Raw genomic sequence first — 18,450 nt, 5'->3', positions numbered from 1 at the left:
ACCATGTGCGCCTCACCCGCTGTGCTACCACCCGGCCCCCAGGACCAGGGTCTTTAACTCAGATCCTGGTGCATGTTAAAGTGTGCACTCTACTGGATGTGCCACTGTCAGGCCGCTATTAATATCTGTTCCTCAATTATCATCATATAGCTTGATGATAAGAAAAAAACGAGTTCCTAGCTTTCAGGGATAAGAGACCCCACAACCTCCGGGGGGGGGGGGTAAAGGTGACAAGGGGGGTAGGGGTGGGTGGTGACTCTGTCGGAAGCAACGGGCAGGGGGGAAGCTTCCCAAGTGCTGCAGGTGTCTCTGCCTATCACTTTGTGTCTCTTACCCTTTATCGAGGGAGTGGGAGAGGAAGGAGTAAGGGAAGCCACTAGAAACTGGTGGTTCTGCTGACACCAGGCCAAAGTGATAACACTGATGCCAAGTAAATAAGTTGGCGAAACTGAAGTCTTTCAAATGCATCACAGACCCTGCCTGATGCTGAGCTGGAGAAAAGCTAACACCTGGCCCCCACTGGGCTGAAGGAAGCCTCAGTGCTGTGGTTTCTCACCAGCCCCCGTCTAGAGGACGAGGAAGAGGGAGACGAGGACGACTTTGATGGAAACAGGGACACTAAGAATTTGAGAATTATAATTTTGACATTTATTAAGGAAAATATTCTTCCTTGGCTGCCATTTTGGACACTACCCAAATGACACAGCAAAACTGTCTTAACCAGCCAGTGGTCAAAGTCCCACTCTGTAAGATGCCGTGTTCCATTCTTGCAAAGTCAGACAGAGATACTAAAAGTGAGCACACACAGCCGCACCTAAGCCAACTGCCCACTGTCGGGAACAAAGGCTGAAAACCTCCACACTTCTCTGCTCAACACAACACAGGAAGAAGAGCCCATCGCAAAAGCGTTCTAAACACATTCAAGTGGTTTCAGATCACAGTACTGCTTTGATGATACATGTGTGTAAAGTGTGTGTTTACCGGAAGTGCTATCTTAAGGTGGCTTGCACGATTCTTCCTTTCAACACACTTGGTTGTTCTTTGTCTTGTCATTGCTGAGGTTTCACCACTGTGGGCTTTTTCAGATTGAAAAAGGGAGAGAAGGGGGAGAAGGGAGAGACTCCACAACTCGGAAGCTTCCCCCACTTGGTGTTGTACTGAGGGCCCAAAGCTGGGTTGTGTGCATGGCAAAGCAGACACTCTGGGTCCCTTGCTTCTTGGTGTTGTGGGCAGTTGGCACTGAGCCTTCACCCACCCCCCAGGGGTGCAGGTTTGGGTCATGTATTCTTCTTTTCCTGTCCTTTTCCAAATCTTTTGAATAATTCTGCTAGAACTTAAGTTGCTCTCTTAAATAAGTTTACCCTGAATCCTCTTAATAAATTTCTTTAATACAATACTGGTCTCTGTGCTTACTGGTCATTGTCATGCTTAGTTAAATATTTTCAAACATAGGAGTCGGGCGATAGCGCAGCAGGTTAAGCGCACATGACACAAAGCACAAGGACCGGCGTAAGAATCCCGGTTCAAGCCCCTGGCTCCCCACCTGCAGGGGAGTCACTTCACAAGTGGTGAAGCAGGTCTGCAGGTGTCTTTCTTTCACCCCGTCTTCCCCTCCTTTCTTCATTTCTCTCTGTCCTATCCAACAATGATGACATCAATAACAATGATAACAACTACAACAATAAAACAAGGGCAATAAAAGGGAATAAATAAATATTTAAAAATATATTTTTTCAAACATGAGGCTGGATGGTGGCACACTTAGTTGAGCATACACAGCACAAGAAACAGGTTCAAGCCCCCAGTTCCCATGTGAGGAGGTCGGAAGGAGGGGGAAGCTTCACAAGTGGTGAGGCAGTGCTGTGGCGTCTTCCTCTTCCCTCTCAATGTCTGTCTCTATCCCAGATAAATTAAATAAAATAAACACACTTTTAAATAATTTAGGGAGCAGGTGGTGGCCCATCTGTTTGAGCTCACTTATTACCATGTGCAAGCACCTGGGTTCAACCCCCTGGTCCTCACCTGCAGGGGAGAAGCTACACAAGTGGTGAAGCAGGTCTGCAGGCGTTTCTCTCTCTCTCTCTACTCACTCCCTCTCCTTTCAATTTCTCTGGCCTATCAAGTAAAAAGAAAAGAAAAAAAAATGTAAAAATGACTGCTGGGAAAGATGAATTCATAGTGCAGGCACCAAGTCCCAAAGACCACCCTGGTGACAAGAAAGTAATAATTTGGAGCATGGCTTAATATAGTTTTTTTCTTCTTCTTTTTGCTTCCAGGGTTATCCTTGGGGCTTGGTGCTGGCACTATGAATCCACTGCTCCTGGCAGCCATGTTTTCCATTTTATTGGATAGGATAGAAATAAATTGAGAGAGGAGGGGGAGACAGAGAAGGAGAGAGACACCTGCAGACCCACTTCACCACTTGTGAAGCTTCCCCCACGCAGGTGGGGTTAATGCGATTTTCTAACATACCTTTTACACACTTTTAGACCTTTAGCAAAAGTCCTGAGTGCCTATAATGCCACAGTTCTGTATGCTTAGCAACGGGTGAAGTCCCTTCTCTTATCAAGCTGACATTCTAGTGCACTTACACTGAGGCACAGGCAGGCATGTGTAAATTTTGTAAGCCCTGGTGCAAGGACCAACGTTACATTCTCACAGGACCCCTTACGGGACCCCTCTCCCGAGATCTCACTGATGATTGCGAATGCCGAGGCTGGGCAGAAACGTTCCGTCTTCATGGAGAAAGTGATTTGCTTACCGCATGGATACTAGTGAATGGAAACTGAGCTTCCACCATAGGACACAACATTCTTTTACAGAACTTCGTTTCTGTGGGGTTTCTCTGATGAAGGGTACTCTTTACCAAACGCTTCACTTTTATACAGTTTATCACCACTATGGACTCTCTGATGAATGAGGAGGCCTGAGCTCCAACGGAAACCCTTGCCACACACGTCACACTGGTAGGGCTGCTCTCCTGTGTGGACCCTATGGTGGGCCTGCAGGTTGGATCGCTGACTGAAGCCCTTCCCACACACCTCACATGTGTATGGTTTTTCCCCAGTGTGGACTCGGTGATGGGCCTGAAGACTGGAGAGCCCCGTGAAGCCCTTCCCACACTGTTCACACTTGTAGGGTCTCCCTTCTGTGTGGATCCTTTGATGAGCTTGGAGGCGGGAAGTCTCACTGAAGCCCTTTGTGCACACTGCACACTTGTAGGGTTTCCCGCCAGTGTGGACCCTCCGATGTGCCTCAAGACGTGAGTTCTGACTAAAGCCCTTCCCGCACATCTCACATGTATATGGTTTCACTCGGCTGTGGACTCGCTGGTGGCCTTGAAGGTAGGCTCTCTGGCTGAAGCCCTTCCCACACACCTCACACACGTAAGGTCTCTCACCAGTGTGAACGCTCTGGTGGCTCTGCAGGTAAGATCTCTGACTGAAGCTCTTCCCGCACTCTTCACAGCGATACGGCTTCTCTCCTGTGTGGACTCTCTGATGGGCCAGGAGAGTAGAGGCCTTACTGAAGCCTTTCCCACACTCTCCACACTTGTAGGGCTTCTCGCCTGTGTGTACCCTCTGGTGAATCTGCAGATTAAAGCTCCAACTGAAGCCCTTCCCACACGCCTCACATTTGAATGGCTTTTCTCCTGTGTGGACTCGCTGGTGGCCTTGGAGGTGTGAGCTCCGGCTGAAGCCCTTCCCACACTCCTCACACTTGTAGGGTTTCTCTCCTGTGTGGACTCGCTGGTGGCCTTGGAGGTAGGAATTGCGACTGAACCCTTTCCCACACTCCTCACATTTGTAGGGTTTCTCTCCAGTGTGGACTCTCTGGTGGGCTTGAAGGTATGAACTCCGACTGAAGCCTCTGTCACATTCCTCACATGTATAAGGCTTCTCTCCTGTGTGGACCCTCTGGTGAATGTTCAGAACTGATCTGTGACTGAAGCCTTTACCACAAACGGAGCATTTATATGGCTTCTCTCCTGTGTGGTCTTTCTGGCGATCTTCATGTTTTGAATTCCAAGTGAAGACACTCCCACACTCTTTATAAGGTCTCGCTTCAATGTGTACTTTCTGGTGGCCTTGCAGACATGAATTCTGACTGCACGTGTCACATTTATAATGCCGTTTCCTAGTGTGGACTATGTGAAGGTCCGGAAGTTGTAATGGCAGATGGAAACCATTGACACAGTCCATAGAATTACAGAGACTCTCTGCCCTGTGGAAGCTCTGCTGAATGTTAACATCTGATTCCACATCTGCGTGCCGTTCCTCTTCACTGTGTATTTTCTGATGAACTTGAATACAAGAACTCTGATGATCAAAGATATTCCAATTCTGCTCGTATTCCTGGGGTTCTCCCCCAGCACAAACCCTAAAATTTCGATGATGGTCTGAGCTGTGGCTGAGAGCTTTCTCATGAGTGTTGCACCTGGAAGGCATCTCTCCCTGGGGAGCATGCTCCTGAGTGTTGCGGGAGGAACAGAGACTGAAGTTCCAGCCGCATTCACACGTACACGGCTTCTCCTTTGTCTGCGTTTTCTGACAGGATTGCAGGTGTGAGCTCCCACAAACACAATCACCCCCTCTCTGCACGCTAGGATGAATACAATGATCTGAACTACGACTACAGACCTTTTGCCATGGACAGGATGAAGGGGGCTTCCCTTCTAAAGGGAGCTGCCGCTGAACTTCCAGGCCGAAGTCACGGCTGAAGGCTCTTCTGCAATTGTCCCATAGGCGGGGCTCTTGCCCCCTTGGAATCAAGTCATGACTGGACAGTGAAACCCGCACGGTGTCTTCTCCGCAGTCATAGCAACTACTGTTTTTCTTTGTTCTGTCTACTCCCAGGTTATCGTTGTGATGTGAGGCCCAACCAGTGTTGTCACACTTACAGAAATCTGTTTTCATGAGATTTGGCTGACATGGACACTGAGGATTCTGTGCCTCGGTTGGCCATGTTTTCCTCCCAGCATGCTGGACCCTCCAACATGAAAATTCTTGAGTTTTTACATAATTGAAACCATTTCCTTTATGAGTCGAGAGGTAATTCTCATCTCCTGGAATCTGAACTGGAAATCCTGCCCAATATGGGCAGGGGGCAGCACCTTCACTCTGGACCTGAGAAAGAATGCTTTGGACATCTCTCATGGGATCTTGACACCTGGCTAATCTGTCTGTGCCTTGTAGACAGGCCAGCCAAGAAGAAGACTCTTTGGGGGAAATGTAGGTTAATCTCATTTTTTGAATGTTCTCCATTTCATGTTGATTCTTGGGTCCTATAAGGAAAAACATTTAGACATATACACAACTGAGTGATTTCATTTAGAGATTTTGACATGAAACTTCTATGAGGCAGGAAAAAAATCCATGTTACTACCTCTAGGAATACTTACAGAAGAGCTATTAAAACATTTTATTTACTTTCATGAGAGAAATATTAAGATAGATACATAGATAGAGGGGAAAAGAGACAGACAGACATTCCAGAGTACTGCTTATCTCTTGCTGATGATGGTGCTGGGGATTGAACCTGGGGCCTTACAACATCAGGCATGAGAGTCTTTTGCAGAACCATTATGCTGCCTCCCCAGCCTGAGAATGGCTATTTTTGGCTACCCCAGTATTATAAGTAGTATCCACATAATTCAGACAAGAGATAGAATGGGACAGAGGAAGAGAGGGGAGACACCACAGCACTGTTTCACCACCTGTGGAGTTTCCCTGGTGTTGGCATGGTGCTCCCATGTGGTGCCAGTGTTTGAACCCAGGGTGTCACACACAGAAAGCATGTGCTCTAACAGGTGAGCTATCTCTGGGCCCTGAGTCTTTTTAAGAGAGCTCTCCTTCTCTCTCTCTCCTTCTCTCTCTCTCTCTCTCTTTAAACCAGAACACTGTTTAGCTCTGGCTTATGATGGTGCAGGGGATTGAACCTGACACTCTGGAGTCAGCCTCAGGCACGAGAGTCGCTTTGCATAAACATTATGCTATCTACCCCCACCCAAGAGAGATTTTCAAATGCTGTGGTGTTACCATGCTCAAGGAGCCAGGTTCAAGTCCCCAATTCCTTCCTGCAGGGAGGGTGCTTCATGAGCAGTCAAGCAGTACTACAAGTGTCTCTCTATCTCCCCTTCCTTCTCAATTTTGTCTCTATCCAAAATAAATGCATAAATAAAATAATTTTAAAGTTCTTTGTTTTTAAACAGTTATTACTAGTTTGTTACAAGTCTTTAAGATTACAATGCAGAGTTCCGCACCATACCCACCACCAAAGTTAGGTATCCCCACCCTCCAACTTAAAAAAAAGCACAAGTGGTGTGTTTTATCTTGAGCAAAGTCTTACCTGTAGTCCCACCCTACCCCCAACAAATGACACCCTGAAAAATGAGTGGGGCCAGGTAGAGCGCACACATTTCCACACACAATGACCTTGGATCAAGCCCCCATTCCCCACCTGTAGGTGGGAAGCTTATGTGTGGTAAAGCAAGCACTGCAGTTGTCTATCTCTCTGTCTCTCTCTATTTCTCTACGTCTTCCTTCCCTCTAAATTTCTCTCTGTCCAGTCAACAAAAATGCTGAGAGAGAGAGAGAGAGAGAGAGAGATATATGAAGCGGCCAGGAGACAGCTTATCCAGTACAGCACATACATTAGACCGTGACAAGCACCAGAGTATGAATCTCTCAACCACACAAACAAGAATCCTCGAGAGTGATGGAGCAGTTCTGTATTCCAGCTCCTGTGCTCTTTGTCTCTCTGCCTCTCTCATCTATGTGGAAAAAAAGGAGTGGGGAATCATGCCTCTCAAGTTTGGGGTCTGCGTATGACCCCCAGCATCACATCTGCCATAGTCTCTCTGGCCATCCCCACCCCCCATTAATCAATAACATAAATCTTTTACAAAATTATCAGGATATCGAGACTCAGAGAAATGGCTGACTTGCAAATTCTACTTTGCAGTTGGAGGAACAGCTCAGCTGGCAGAGCACCGGACCCGCACACCTGCGGTTTCCAGTGTGACCCCTGGTGCTCCAGGTACTGGAGCCGGGCACTGGTTTGTGTCTGCCTCTCATGCCCAGCCCTACATACACTGGGGCTTCACTGCTCTGCCCAGCTACTTCTTACCTGGACACCCATGTCTTTGGGCTTCTGTCTCCATCCAGAACTTTTCTTCGCTTTCCAACTGGAATATCAGCTCTGGTTTGAAGTGCTGAGCCCCTGTCGAAAGGCAAACAGGACAACAGTTTCAAATGTTGACCACTTTGAGCCATTTTCTTTTCCTGTCCAGAGATGTGCTTTTGGTGTCACGTCTCTAAGATCTCTTTGCACAACCCAAGGGCGTGGAGACTTCTCTCCTCCCCGTCTCTCTAGAAGCTCCATATAGCTGGCAGACAGTTCCACACAAGGCGGTGAGTGTCTTAGGCAGATGGTCTGGCACCTCTAATGCAGCTAAAATCATTTCAAAAATTGTTTCTTCCAGGGGCCAGGCCTGGTGCACCAGTGACAGAAACATTACCACGTGCACATTGTCAGGCTAGAGTAGTGGCTCCGCCTATGGACTCTGAGACAGACAGAGTTTTCAGGTTCACAGCCTGTCCTCCCCAGAAGCAGGTGATTCACTGGGGGTGGGGGGGACCCTTATGGGTAGCGCAGCAGGTTAAGTGCATGTGGCACAAAGTGCAAGGACCGGCATGAGGATCCCGGTTCGAGCCCTTATCTCCCCACCTGCAGGGGAGTCGCTTCACAGGTGGTGAAGCAGGTCTGCAGGTGTCTCTCTTTCTCTCCCCCTCTCTGTCTTCCCCTCCTCTCTCCATTTCTCTCTGTCCTATCTAACAATAACGACATCAATAACAACGATAATAATAACTACAACAATAAAAAACAACAAGGGCAACAAAAAAAGAGGAAATAAATATTAAAATTTAAAATATAAAATAAAAATTTAAATAAATAAATATTTTTAAAAAAGAAATTTACCATGTGTAAAGAACCGGGTTCAAGTTCCTGGTCCCCATCTGCAGGGGGGAAGCTTCATAAGCAGTGAAGCAGTGCTGCAGGTGTCTCTCTGTCCCTTCCCTTTCTCTCTGCCGCCCCCATCTCTCTATTGAAAGATTTTTCAAAACTTATGAACACTTTAAAAGTTTTAATATTGTGGGTGGTGGCAAACCTGGTTTAGCACACACATTACAGTGCACAAGGATCCAGGTTCAAGTCCTTGGTCCCCAACTGCAGTGAGGGATCTTCATGAGTGGTGAAATAGGTCTGCAGATGTCTCTTTATCTCTCTTTCACTACCTCCCCTTCCCTCTCAATTTCTCTCCCTATCCAAAATAAATAACTAAAAAAAAACCTTGACTAATATGGTTAGTATTTGTGGCCAGGATTTTTGCTGGGGCTTTGCACCTGCCTGTCTCCACTGCTCCCACCCAACAGACTCTTTTCTTTTAAAATTTTATATTTTATCTTTTTCCTTTCTTTTTTTTTTTAAATATTTATTTTATTTATTCCCTTTTGTTGCCCTTGTTGTTTTATTGTTGTAGTTATTATTGTTGTTGTCGTTGTTGGATAGGACAGAGAGAAATGGAGAGAGGAGGGGAAGACAGAGGGGGGAGAGAAAGACAGACACCTGCAGACCTGCTTCACCGCCTGTGAAGCGACTCCCCTGCAGGTGGGGAGCCGGGGTTCGAACCGGGATCCTTATGCCGGTCCTTGTGCTTTGCGCCACCTACGCTTAACCCGCTGCGCTACAGCCCGACTCCCGACTCTTTTCTTTTAATCCTTTTTAAATAAAGGGTGAAGACACCGTGCAGGTTTCACTGTCCAGTCATAACTTAATTCCAAGGGGGCAAAAGCCCCACTTATGGAACAATTGCAGAAAGGGCCTTCAGCAGTGACTTCTGCCTGGAAGTTCAGTGGCAGCTCCCTTTAGAAGGGAAGCCCCCTTCATCCTGTCCATGGTCTGTAGTTGTAGTTCAGATCATTGTATCATCCTATTGTGCACAGAGGGGGTGATTTAAAAGTTTTAAAAGTCACCAGGAGTAGTGGAATTATAGGCATCAAGCTGTAGTGACAACTCTTGTGAAAAAAAAAAAAAGAGCTGTTTCTTCCTTATATTACAATAAACAAACTCACTAAAGAATTCTCTGAAGGAGCCAGAAGACAGCTTACCCAGTACAGCACACTCTACCAGGCATGAGGACCCTGGCCACCACATGGGAGCACCGTGCACAGGGAAGTTTCATAGGCAGTGGAGCAGTCCTGTAGTGTCTCCTCTCTCCCCTTTCCTCGCTGACTCTCACCCTTTATCTAAAAAGGATTAAAAGAAAAGAGTCTGCTGGGAGCAATGGAGACAGGCAGGTGCAAAGCTCCAGCAAAATCCCTAGCCACAAACACTAACCATATTAAGTGGTTTTTTTTTTTAGTTATTTATTTTGGATAGGGAGAGAGATTGAAAGGGAAGGGGAGGTAGTGAAGGAGAGACAAAGAGACACCTGCAGACCTGTGTCACCACTCATGAAGTTCCCCCTGCTGCAGCTGGGGACCAAGGACTTGAACCTGGATCCTTGTGTGCTCAGCCAGGTGTACCACCACGCACAATATTAAAAATTTTAAAGTGTTCAGAAGTTTGCAATTCATTCTCCGTCCTCCTCTCACTGTTTCCAAACCAGGACCTACAGTACATCCCTTGGCTACTTCCACACTTTCTCTTCACTTCCAATGTGGTCATGGCATTAACTTCAAAAATACAACTGAATTCTTTTGTTTCATTTTTTTTTAAAAAAAAACATCTTTTAAAACGTATTTATTCGTGTGGTCCGGGAGGTGGCGCAGTGGATAAAGTGTTGAACTCTCAAGCTATGAGGTCCTGAGTTCAATCCCCAGGAGCACATGTACCAGAATGACGTCTGGTTCTTTCTGTCTCTCCTCCTATCCGTCTCATTAATAAATAAATCAAAAAAATTTTAAAGCGTATTTATTCTTGTAAGAGAATGAAAGAGAGGGGGCCAAGCAGCACGGATCCAGGTTCAAGTCCCTGCTCCCCACCTGGGGGGGGGAATGCTTCACATGGTGGCGTAGATATCTCTCTCTCTCCCTCTGTGTCTCCCCTCTTTCCTTTCAATTTCTCTCTGTCCTATCCAATAAAATGGAAAAATGGCCACCAGGAGCAGTGGATTTGTAGTGCTTACATGAAGCCCCAGCTATAACCCTAGAAGCAAAAAAAAAAAAAAAAAGAGGAAAAAGAGAGAAGTAGAGTACTATTCAGTAGGGGCATAAGGTGATACGGTGCAAGTGGGGGGATTGAACCAGGAGCCTCTGGGGCCTCAGGCATGCAAGCTCAGTGTGCCGTCAGGCTGAGCTGCTCCTCCGGCCTCATCTTTCTTAGATACTCTCCAGCATCTCCACAGGTGCACATGGAAACAACACCAGGATGCTGCATTTTAGTGTAGGAAGCGAGGGGGATGAAATGTTAGTACAGGCTCATGTAGGTAAGAGCTCCATGAACAGTCTTGTTCTATCATGATGCCAGTCAATTTAAATTTAGCAAATTTAATGGGCTGGGGAGACAACATAGTGGTTCTGCCAAGGACTTTCATTCCTGAGGCTCAGAGGTCCCAGGTGCAGTCCCTGGCACCTCCAAAAACCAGGGATGAGCAGTGCTCTGGTAAAATCATAATAATGAGAAAATAAAATCAGGAGATTTAATTATATGTACTTTAGCAATCTGTCTGCAAATTCAAGGTCATCCACAATACACTGTCAGAGGGAGGGCACAGAACTTTGATTGGTAGGTGTGGTGTGAAACTGCCCCTTATAATCTTAAATCCTGTGAGCCATTATTACATTTCTAAGAAAAAATATTAAAAGACAGATTGTTAAAGCAAAAACCAAACCATCTCAGTAAAAAAAAAAAAAAAAGAAAATCAAGTGATTTGTATCATGTAAGATAAAAAATAAAAATAAAAATAAATGTAAAAAGGCAACATTAGCAGCCTAGGAGACAGAGCAGAGGATGAAACACTGAACTCTCCAATGAGGTCCTAAGTTCAATCCCCAGCATCACATGTGCCAGAGTGATGCTTTGGTCTCTGTTTCTCTGTCTCTCCTGTCACTTTCTTCAATAAATACATATATCTTTAAAAAAAAAAAAAAAGCAGCAGCAGCAGCAATTCACTAAACTGATTTCATGAGAAGCCAATGGGCTGAACCACACCTGCCTGTGGTCAGAAGAGAGCTCACTGGGGAGGGCCAAAGCCTTGCCATGGGCAAGACCTGTGTTCAAGCCTTGGCACCAAAGGATGTTATGGTGTCCCTTTCTGAAATAAAATGAGTCAAAGGCTTGGTGCAGGAGTGGTGAAGTCATGCATGCTATGCTTGAGACCCCAGTGCTGGAAAAAAAAATTTATATTCTATTTATTTACTGGATAGAGACAGAGAATTCGAGAGGAGGGAGAGATAGAAGGAAAAAGACAGAGAGACACCTGCAGCTCTGCTTCACCATTTGTGAAGCTCCCCACCCCACCCCGCTGCAGGTGGGGACTGGGGGTTTGAACCTAGGTCCTTGTGCATTAGAACATATGTACCGGGAGTCGGGCTGTAGCGCAGTGGGTTAAGCGCAGGTGGCATAAAGCGCAAGGACCGGCATAAGGATCCCGGTTCGAGCCCCGGCTCCCCACCTGCAGGGGAGTCGCTTCACAGGCGGTGAAGCAGGTCTGCAGGTGTCTATCTTTCTCTCCTCCTCTCTGTCTTCCCCTCCTCTCTCCATTTCTCTCTGTCCTATCCAACAACGACAACAATAATAACTACAACAATAAAACAACAAGGGCAACAAAAGGGAATAAGTAAATTAAATAAATATAAAAAAAAAGAACATATGTACCATCACCCAGCAACTAATTTTTTTTTTTTTTTTTTTTTGTATTTTGATCATTACTGGGATTTCATCACTCAGGACCATCTCTTTCAGAGAGAAAGACAACAGCACAGAAGCTTCCTCTAAGGTTGTGGGGGGCCATGAGCTCAAACCCAGATAGGTGTCTTCCCCAGTGAAGCTACGTCACTGACTTGGAAAAACAATTTTGTTTTGTTTTGTTTTGACTTGGGCATCAACATCAGAAACATCTTGTCTGCACTGCACAGGGATTATGAGGACCCTCAACCCCCAGACTCAGAATCACTTCAAAGCCTCAAAGAGTCCAATAACTGAGCGCAAACAGACAAGCACTGGGGTAGCTGGGAGTCCTCACCCACAGACAGCAGGTTCCGGAAGTTCTCCAGCATCACGTCCCGGTACAACTGCCTCTGGGTGGGGTCCAGGAGCCCCTGCTCCTCCTCCGTGAAGACCACGGCCACGTCCCTGAAGGTCACCGCCTCCTAGGACGACAAAAGCACTGTGAGTGTTTCCTGAAGGAAGGGGGCCCTGAGCAACTGTGAAGGCTGGAAAGCTGTGCTGCACCTGGAGACAAAAAACTGAAGCAGTCGCCTTCTGCCCTGCTGATTCTGTCCCCCAAGCAGCCCCTGGGTCCCACTGTTGCCTTGGTCAGCATTCCATAACTAAATGCCTGGGACTCTGCTGCCTCGTGGGCTGCTTGTAAGTAAAATCGTATTAATAGTGCCATAAGCCACAGTGATGTTCTGTTTCTCCCCTCACCCCCACCGGCATTGTTGCTGGCGTTTCAGTGGCTGCACAACTCGACTGCTCTTAGTGGCCTTGTTTTTTCCTTTCCTTGAGATAAGAGGGTGAAAGACAAAGGAGCTATGTACAGTGCTGTTCTACCATCTGTGTTCCGACAGGTGGGCTACCTGCCAGGCTCCTTCTCTAGTTAATAAACAAATATCAAAGCAGCTGGGCAGTAGCAAACCTGATAGAATGTGCATGTTACAGTGTGCAAGGACCCAAGTTCAAGCCCCTGGTCCCCACCCTGCAAGGGAGAAGCTTCATGAGTGTTGTCACAGGGCTGCAAGTTCCTCCCCTCTCTCTATATATATTATTATTATATTTTTTATTTTTATTTTTTGACTCCAGGGTTATTGTTGGGGCTCAAATCCACTGCTTCTGGAGGCCATTTTCCCCATTTTTGTTGCCCGTGTTATTATTATTGTTGCTGCTGCTATTGTTGAACAGGACAGAGAGAAATTGAGAGAGGAGGGGAAGACAGAGAGGCGGAGAGAAAGACAGACACTTGCAGACCTGCTTCACCACTTGTAAAGTGACCCCCCTCTAGGTGGGGAGCTGGGGGTTTGAACCGAAATCCTTAGGCTGGTCCTTGCGCTTTGCACCATGTGCACTTAACCTGCTATGCTACCGTCTGAGCCCATTTATTTTTTATTTATTGGATAGAGACAGAGGAAATTGAGGTGGGGGTTAGAAAGAGAAAGAGAGAGAGACAACTGCAGACCTGCTTCACCACTAGTGAAGTTCCCCCCCCCACAAGTGGGGACTGGGGGCTTGAACCTGGATCCTTGCACACTGTAGTGTGTGTACTTAACCAGGTGCACCACCACCTGGCCCCTCTCTGTCTCTCGCTTTATCTCTCCCTTCCCTCCCTATTTATCTTTGTCCTATCAAATAAAAAAATATGTAAAGTGACAGAAATAAAAAAAAAAACTCACCTGGAACTTGATCATCTTCTCTTCTTTTTCTAGGGGAATGGCAGAGACCTGAGAAGGTAGAAGAAAGGACTGAGAAAGAAGCCATGAGAAGAAAGGAAGTGCATCTTGGTGTGAATTAGAAGTTATCTCTGCAGCCTGGGAGGTGGTGAAGTGCATACGGCACGGGGCTCTCAAGCATGAGGTCCTGAGGTCAGTCCCCAGCGCTGCAAGTGCCAGAGTGATGTTCTGGTTCTCTCATCATTAAATGAATATGGTTCTGAGGGGGTGGGGGTGTAGATAGCACAATGGTTATGCAAAGAGACTCTCATGCCTGAGGCTCTGAAGTTCCAGGTTCAATCCCCTGCACCACCATAAACTAGAGCTGAGCAGTGCTTTGGGAAAATAAAGCTTTAAAAAGAAAAGTGGCTTTCTCTCAAGCAGCAGCTTACACACACACACACACACACACACACACACACACACACACACACCTGGCCCTGCAGTCTGGTCACCTGTCCCCACCCCCCGCAGCTCTGCCGGGAAAGGTGGGGAAGGAGAGGCGGCGCTCTCCTAATTAAATGAGTAGTGTTGGTTTTTTTTATTTTCCCTTTTGTTGTCCTTGTTTTTTTATTGTTGTTGTGGTTATTACTGTAGTTATTATTGATGTTGTTGGATAGGGCAGAGAAATGGAGAGAGGAGGGGAAGACAGAGAGGGGGAGAGACAGACAGACACCTGCAGACCTGCTTCACTACCTGTGAAGCAACCCCCCTGCAAGTGGGGAGCTGGAGGCTTGAACCGGGATTCTTACGCCAGTCCTTGCACTTCGCACCATGTGCGCTTAACCCGCTGTGCTACTGCCAACTCCTTTTTTTTTTTTTTTTGCCTCCAGGATGATTGCTGGGGCTCAGTGCCTGCACTACTGCTCCTGGAGGCCATTTTTCCCACCCTTGTTGTTGTCATTATTGTTGTCACTGCTGTTGTTGCTGGATAGGACAGAGAGAAATCAAGAGAGGAGGGGAGACAGAGAGGGGGAGAGAAAGATAGACACCTGCAGACCTGCTTCACTGTCCATGAAGTGACCCCTCTTGCAGATGGGGAGCCGGGAGCTTGAACCAGGATCCTTACTCAGGTCCTTTCGCTTTGCACCACGTGCACTTAACCTGCTGTGCAACTGCCCGCCCCCCATGATTACAGTTCTAAGGGCTGAGGAGACAGCATGATGGTTCTTTAAGGAGACTCTCATGCCTGAGGCTCTGAGGTCCCCCAGCACCACCATCAGCCAGAGCTGAGCAGTTGCTCTAGTCTCTTTCAGTCTGTCATTAAAAACAAGTCACTAAAAAGTGGACTCTGGGGACAATTAAGCTTCCGAACTTGACAATGCTATCTATATGCTTCTCATTTGAGCCACTGTATCTATTTGACCATGGTTCCAGTAATGCCTCTATGCCTTCTTTCTGTAACCTACAACGCCAGGATTGCCACAAGAGCGAAAGGAATGCGGTGGGGGCTGCCGTCAGTATGAGGCGCCGGCATCTGGGAATCTCGTGCTCACACCTGATACCTGTCCACATTCTCTATGACCCTGTAATTACAAGCAGCTGCAAAGCATTTTGCAAATGTATCTTAAATTTGTATTTTATGGGCTGGGCAGATACCAGAATGGTGATGCAAAAAAAGACTGCCCTACTTAAAGCAATAAAGTCCCAGGTTCAATCTCCAGCACCACCATAAATCAGAGCTGAGCAGTGTTCTGGTAAATAAATAAAATAAATAAATAATTTCACAGGTGATTTTTTGTTGTTGTTGTTGTTGTGGGAAGGAGGTGAGTAGAGGCGGGGAGAGTAGTGAGAGCATCACCCTAGAACAAGGGTCAAACTCAGAAATCCAGAGGTCAACTCTGTGCAAAAAAAGGATTTTGTTTGTTTGTTTGTTTGTTTTACCTCCAGGATTATCGCTGGGGCTTGGTGCCTGCACTATGAATCCACTGCTCCTGGTGGCCATCTTTTTTCCATTGTTGTTGCTGTTATTATTGTTGTTGTTGTTGGATAGGACAGAGAGAAACCAAGAAGGGGAAAACAGAGAGAAGGAGAGAAAGACACCTGCAGACCTGCTTCACCGCCTGTGAAGCGACTCCCCTACAGTGGGGTGCCGGGGGCTCGAACTGGGATCCTTGAGCCAGTCCTTGCGCCTCATACTACATGCACTTAACCCAGTGTACTACCTCCTGGCCCCATTTTTTTTTTTTTTTTAAGATTTATTATGAGGAGAGAGAGTAGGGAGACCAGAACACTGTTAATCTATGGCACAATGTGACACAGTGGATTGAACCTGCTGCCTCTGGGTCCTCAGGTATGAAAGCTGGTGTCTAACAGGCTGAGTCATTTCCCTCAGCCCCCAAGAGCATGGGTGCATGTGTGTGCATGTGCACGCCAGTCTCCTCTCTGGGGTTTCACTGCTCTGACCAGATGTTTTCCAGACAGAAACAGAGAGAGAAGCAGACAGGGACAGACATCACAGCTTTCTGCAGTGTGGTGGGAGGCTAGACTTGAACCTGGTTCACCTGCACAGCAAAGCAGCACACTACCCAGGGGAGCTACTTTGCTGGCCCCGATGGCTGCTGGGTATTCTTCCAGAAGCCGAAGGGGGCTTACCCGGTGTACCCCTCTCCCCTGTGGACCTCATGGAACACTGAAGGCGCCTGTGACGTCCTAGCACCTCTCACACCTGGGTACGCGCTCAGTGCTTGGCTTCTGGGAGGACTTAGAGGTCAGTTTATTTTCACCGACTTTTCTCAGGGTCCTCTCTGATAATCAGATGCTACCATACTGACTCTGTGTTGGGGTGCTGCTTTTGAATACCAACACAAAAACTGAAGACACCCCCTGCGTGGTCTTTCTCTGACTCATGAAAATAAATCCCCCCCCCCCTTCTAATAGAGGCACAGAGAGAGGGAAAGAGGAGGGCCACTTGCAGCACTGCTCCAATGCTCCTGAAGCTCTCCGCCTGCAAATGGGGGCCGCGGCCTTGAGCCCAGGTTCTGACCATAACCTGCGGTCGGCCAAGTGTACCACCACTCAGCCTCTAGGCAGATCTTAGAAATAAAGTTAGAGGGAGTCGGGCTGTAGCGCAGCGGGTTAAGCGCAGGTGGCGCAAAGCACAAGGACCGGTGTAAGGATCCCGGTTTGAGCCCCCAGCTCCCCACCTGCAGGGGGGTGAAGCAGGTCTGCAGGTGTCTGTCTCTCTCCTCCTCTCTGTCTTCCCCTCCTCTCTCCATTTCTCTCTGTCCTATCCAATAACGACAACAACAATTAAAAAAAAAAAACAGCAAGGGCAACAAAAGGGAATAAATTAAATATTAAAAAAAAGAAAAAAAATAAAGTTAGACTGGGAAAGGGGCTGAGGAGACAGCATAGTGGTTCTGCAAAATATGTTTATGCCTGAGACATAAGTGCCAGGTTCAATCTCTAGCAGGAGAATAGAGTCTGCAAAATCCCGTTCCAACGTGCTTAAATTTATTTATTTATTTTGCCTCCAGGGTTATTGCTGTGGCTTGGTGCCTGCACCATGAATCCACCGCTCCTGGAGGCCATTCCCCCTCCCCTTTTTGTTGCGCTTGTTGTTGTAGCTTTGTTGTGGTTATTATTGTTATTGTTGATGTCGTTGTTGTTGGATAGGACAGAAATGGAGAGAGGAGGGGAAGACAGAGAGGGGGAGAGAAAGACAGACACCTGCAGACCTGCTTCACCGCCTGTGGAGTGACTCCCCTGCAGGTGGGGAGCCGGGGTTCAAACCGGGAACCTTACGCCGGTCCCTGCGCTTTGCGCCTCGTGCGCTTAACCCGCTGCGCCACCGCCCGACCCCCAACGTTCTTAAATTTAACTCAAAACTCTAAGGCAGATACTAACGCCACCTTGAATAGGAGGCATCAGGGCTGGGGATCTATCTAGCTCAGCCTGTCAGAGCGCCAGCCTGAGGCCCCAGGAAGGCTGCCGGTTCAATCCCCGGCGCCACCTGATGCCCAGGGCTCTGCTCCTCCCTCTTTCATAATAAACCAAAAACTGTTTTCTCCTTCCAAAAAGGGGAAAAATAGCTAAAAATAAAAACAACAACAAAAAAAGTTGCCCGAAATAACTTTAAATAGGAATAGCAGTGAAGAAGTACTAATAAAAAGCATTCGCAGAGACCCTGCAGGCGGCGCAGTGCTGGCTGCAGACCCGGCGAGGACACAGCAGACCCGGGGTGCGAGGCCCGCGGGGACCAACCTCGCCCGCTCCGCCCAGAGCAAACCCCACCCTTCCCGCCGGGACTTCCGCCCCCGGGTGGGGCCGGGCGGCAGCACCTGTGGCGTCGGGGACAAAGGTTCCGCGCGGCTGCGGGGAGAGCTCACCTTTCTGGGAGGCGCGAAGGCCTCGGCCCGGCGCAGTTGCGGCGGAAGTGCCTCTGACAGCTGATGCCGCTGGGACTACATTTCCCAACATCCCGGGCGGGCAGGGCCGATGCCCAAGCCTCGTGAGCCGGAAGTTGTCATTCTGCGGCGCTGCAGGACTACATTTCCCAGAATCCCCGCGACTCCTTCGCTTAGAGAGGGCGGAAGTGCTTGCTGCGCTCTTAAGGCTGCGGTACGCATGGATGGCTTGCAGGATCGGAGCGGAGAAGCAGGTTTCCAGACACAGAGCGCTCTGCCATAGACTTGGGCCTTTTCTCCAGCAGAGCTGCCTTTTCGGGAGAGTCCATGTTCTGCACAGGGACAATCGCCGGGCTCGTGTGGGGCTGCCCGTGCCGCCAGGAGCAGCCTGTGCGTGGACAGCGGGTATTCACTTTACAGTAATTCAGCCTGGCGATGGAGGCTTTCTCTCC

General features: G+C 47.9%; 1 protein-coding gene across 5 annotated transcripts in view; it reads right to left on the bottom strand.

Moving 5' to 3' along the window:
* LOC103122285 (zinc finger protein 112) overlaps positions 1 to 18,450 on the bottom strand; it is a 34,962-nt gene that overhangs the window by 612 nt on the left and 15,900 nt on the right. For 3 of the 5 annotated variants that reach the window (XM_060186214.1, XM_060186213.1, XM_060186215.1), the window contains 5 exons: positions 17,981 to 18,386; positions 13,614 to 13,661; positions 12,248 to 12,374; positions 7,129 to 7,221; positions 626 to 5,284 (listed from right to left, as the gene is read on the bottom strand). In XM_060186214.1, coding sequence (XP_060042197.1) covers positions 2,817 to 5,284; positions 7,129 to 7,221; positions 12,248 to 12,374; positions 13,614 to 13,628 — 2,703 coding nt within the window. In that variant the 5' untranslated portion in view covers positions 13,629 to 13,661; positions 17,981 to 18,386 and the 3' untranslated portion in view covers positions 626 to 2,816. Of the gene's footprint in view, positions 1 to 625; positions 5,285 to 7,128; positions 7,222 to 12,247; positions 12,375 to 13,613; positions 13,662 to 17,980; positions 18,387 to 18,450 lie in introns of those variants that run through there. The other 2 variants (XR_009548397.1, XM_060186216.1) reach the window with 2 other exon arrangements.

This window comes from Erinaceus europaeus, chromosome 2 (assembly GCF_950295315.1).
Source record: "Erinaceus europaeus chromosome 2, mEriEur2.1, whole genome shotgun sequence".
NCBI classification, from domain to species: domain Eukaryota; kingdom Metazoa; phylum Chordata; class Mammalia; order Eulipotyphla; family Erinaceidae; genus Erinaceus; species Erinaceus europaeus.
The sequence above is the reverse complement of the archived record's forward strand: the minus strand, read 5'-3'. Positions and strand labels throughout refer to the sequence as shown.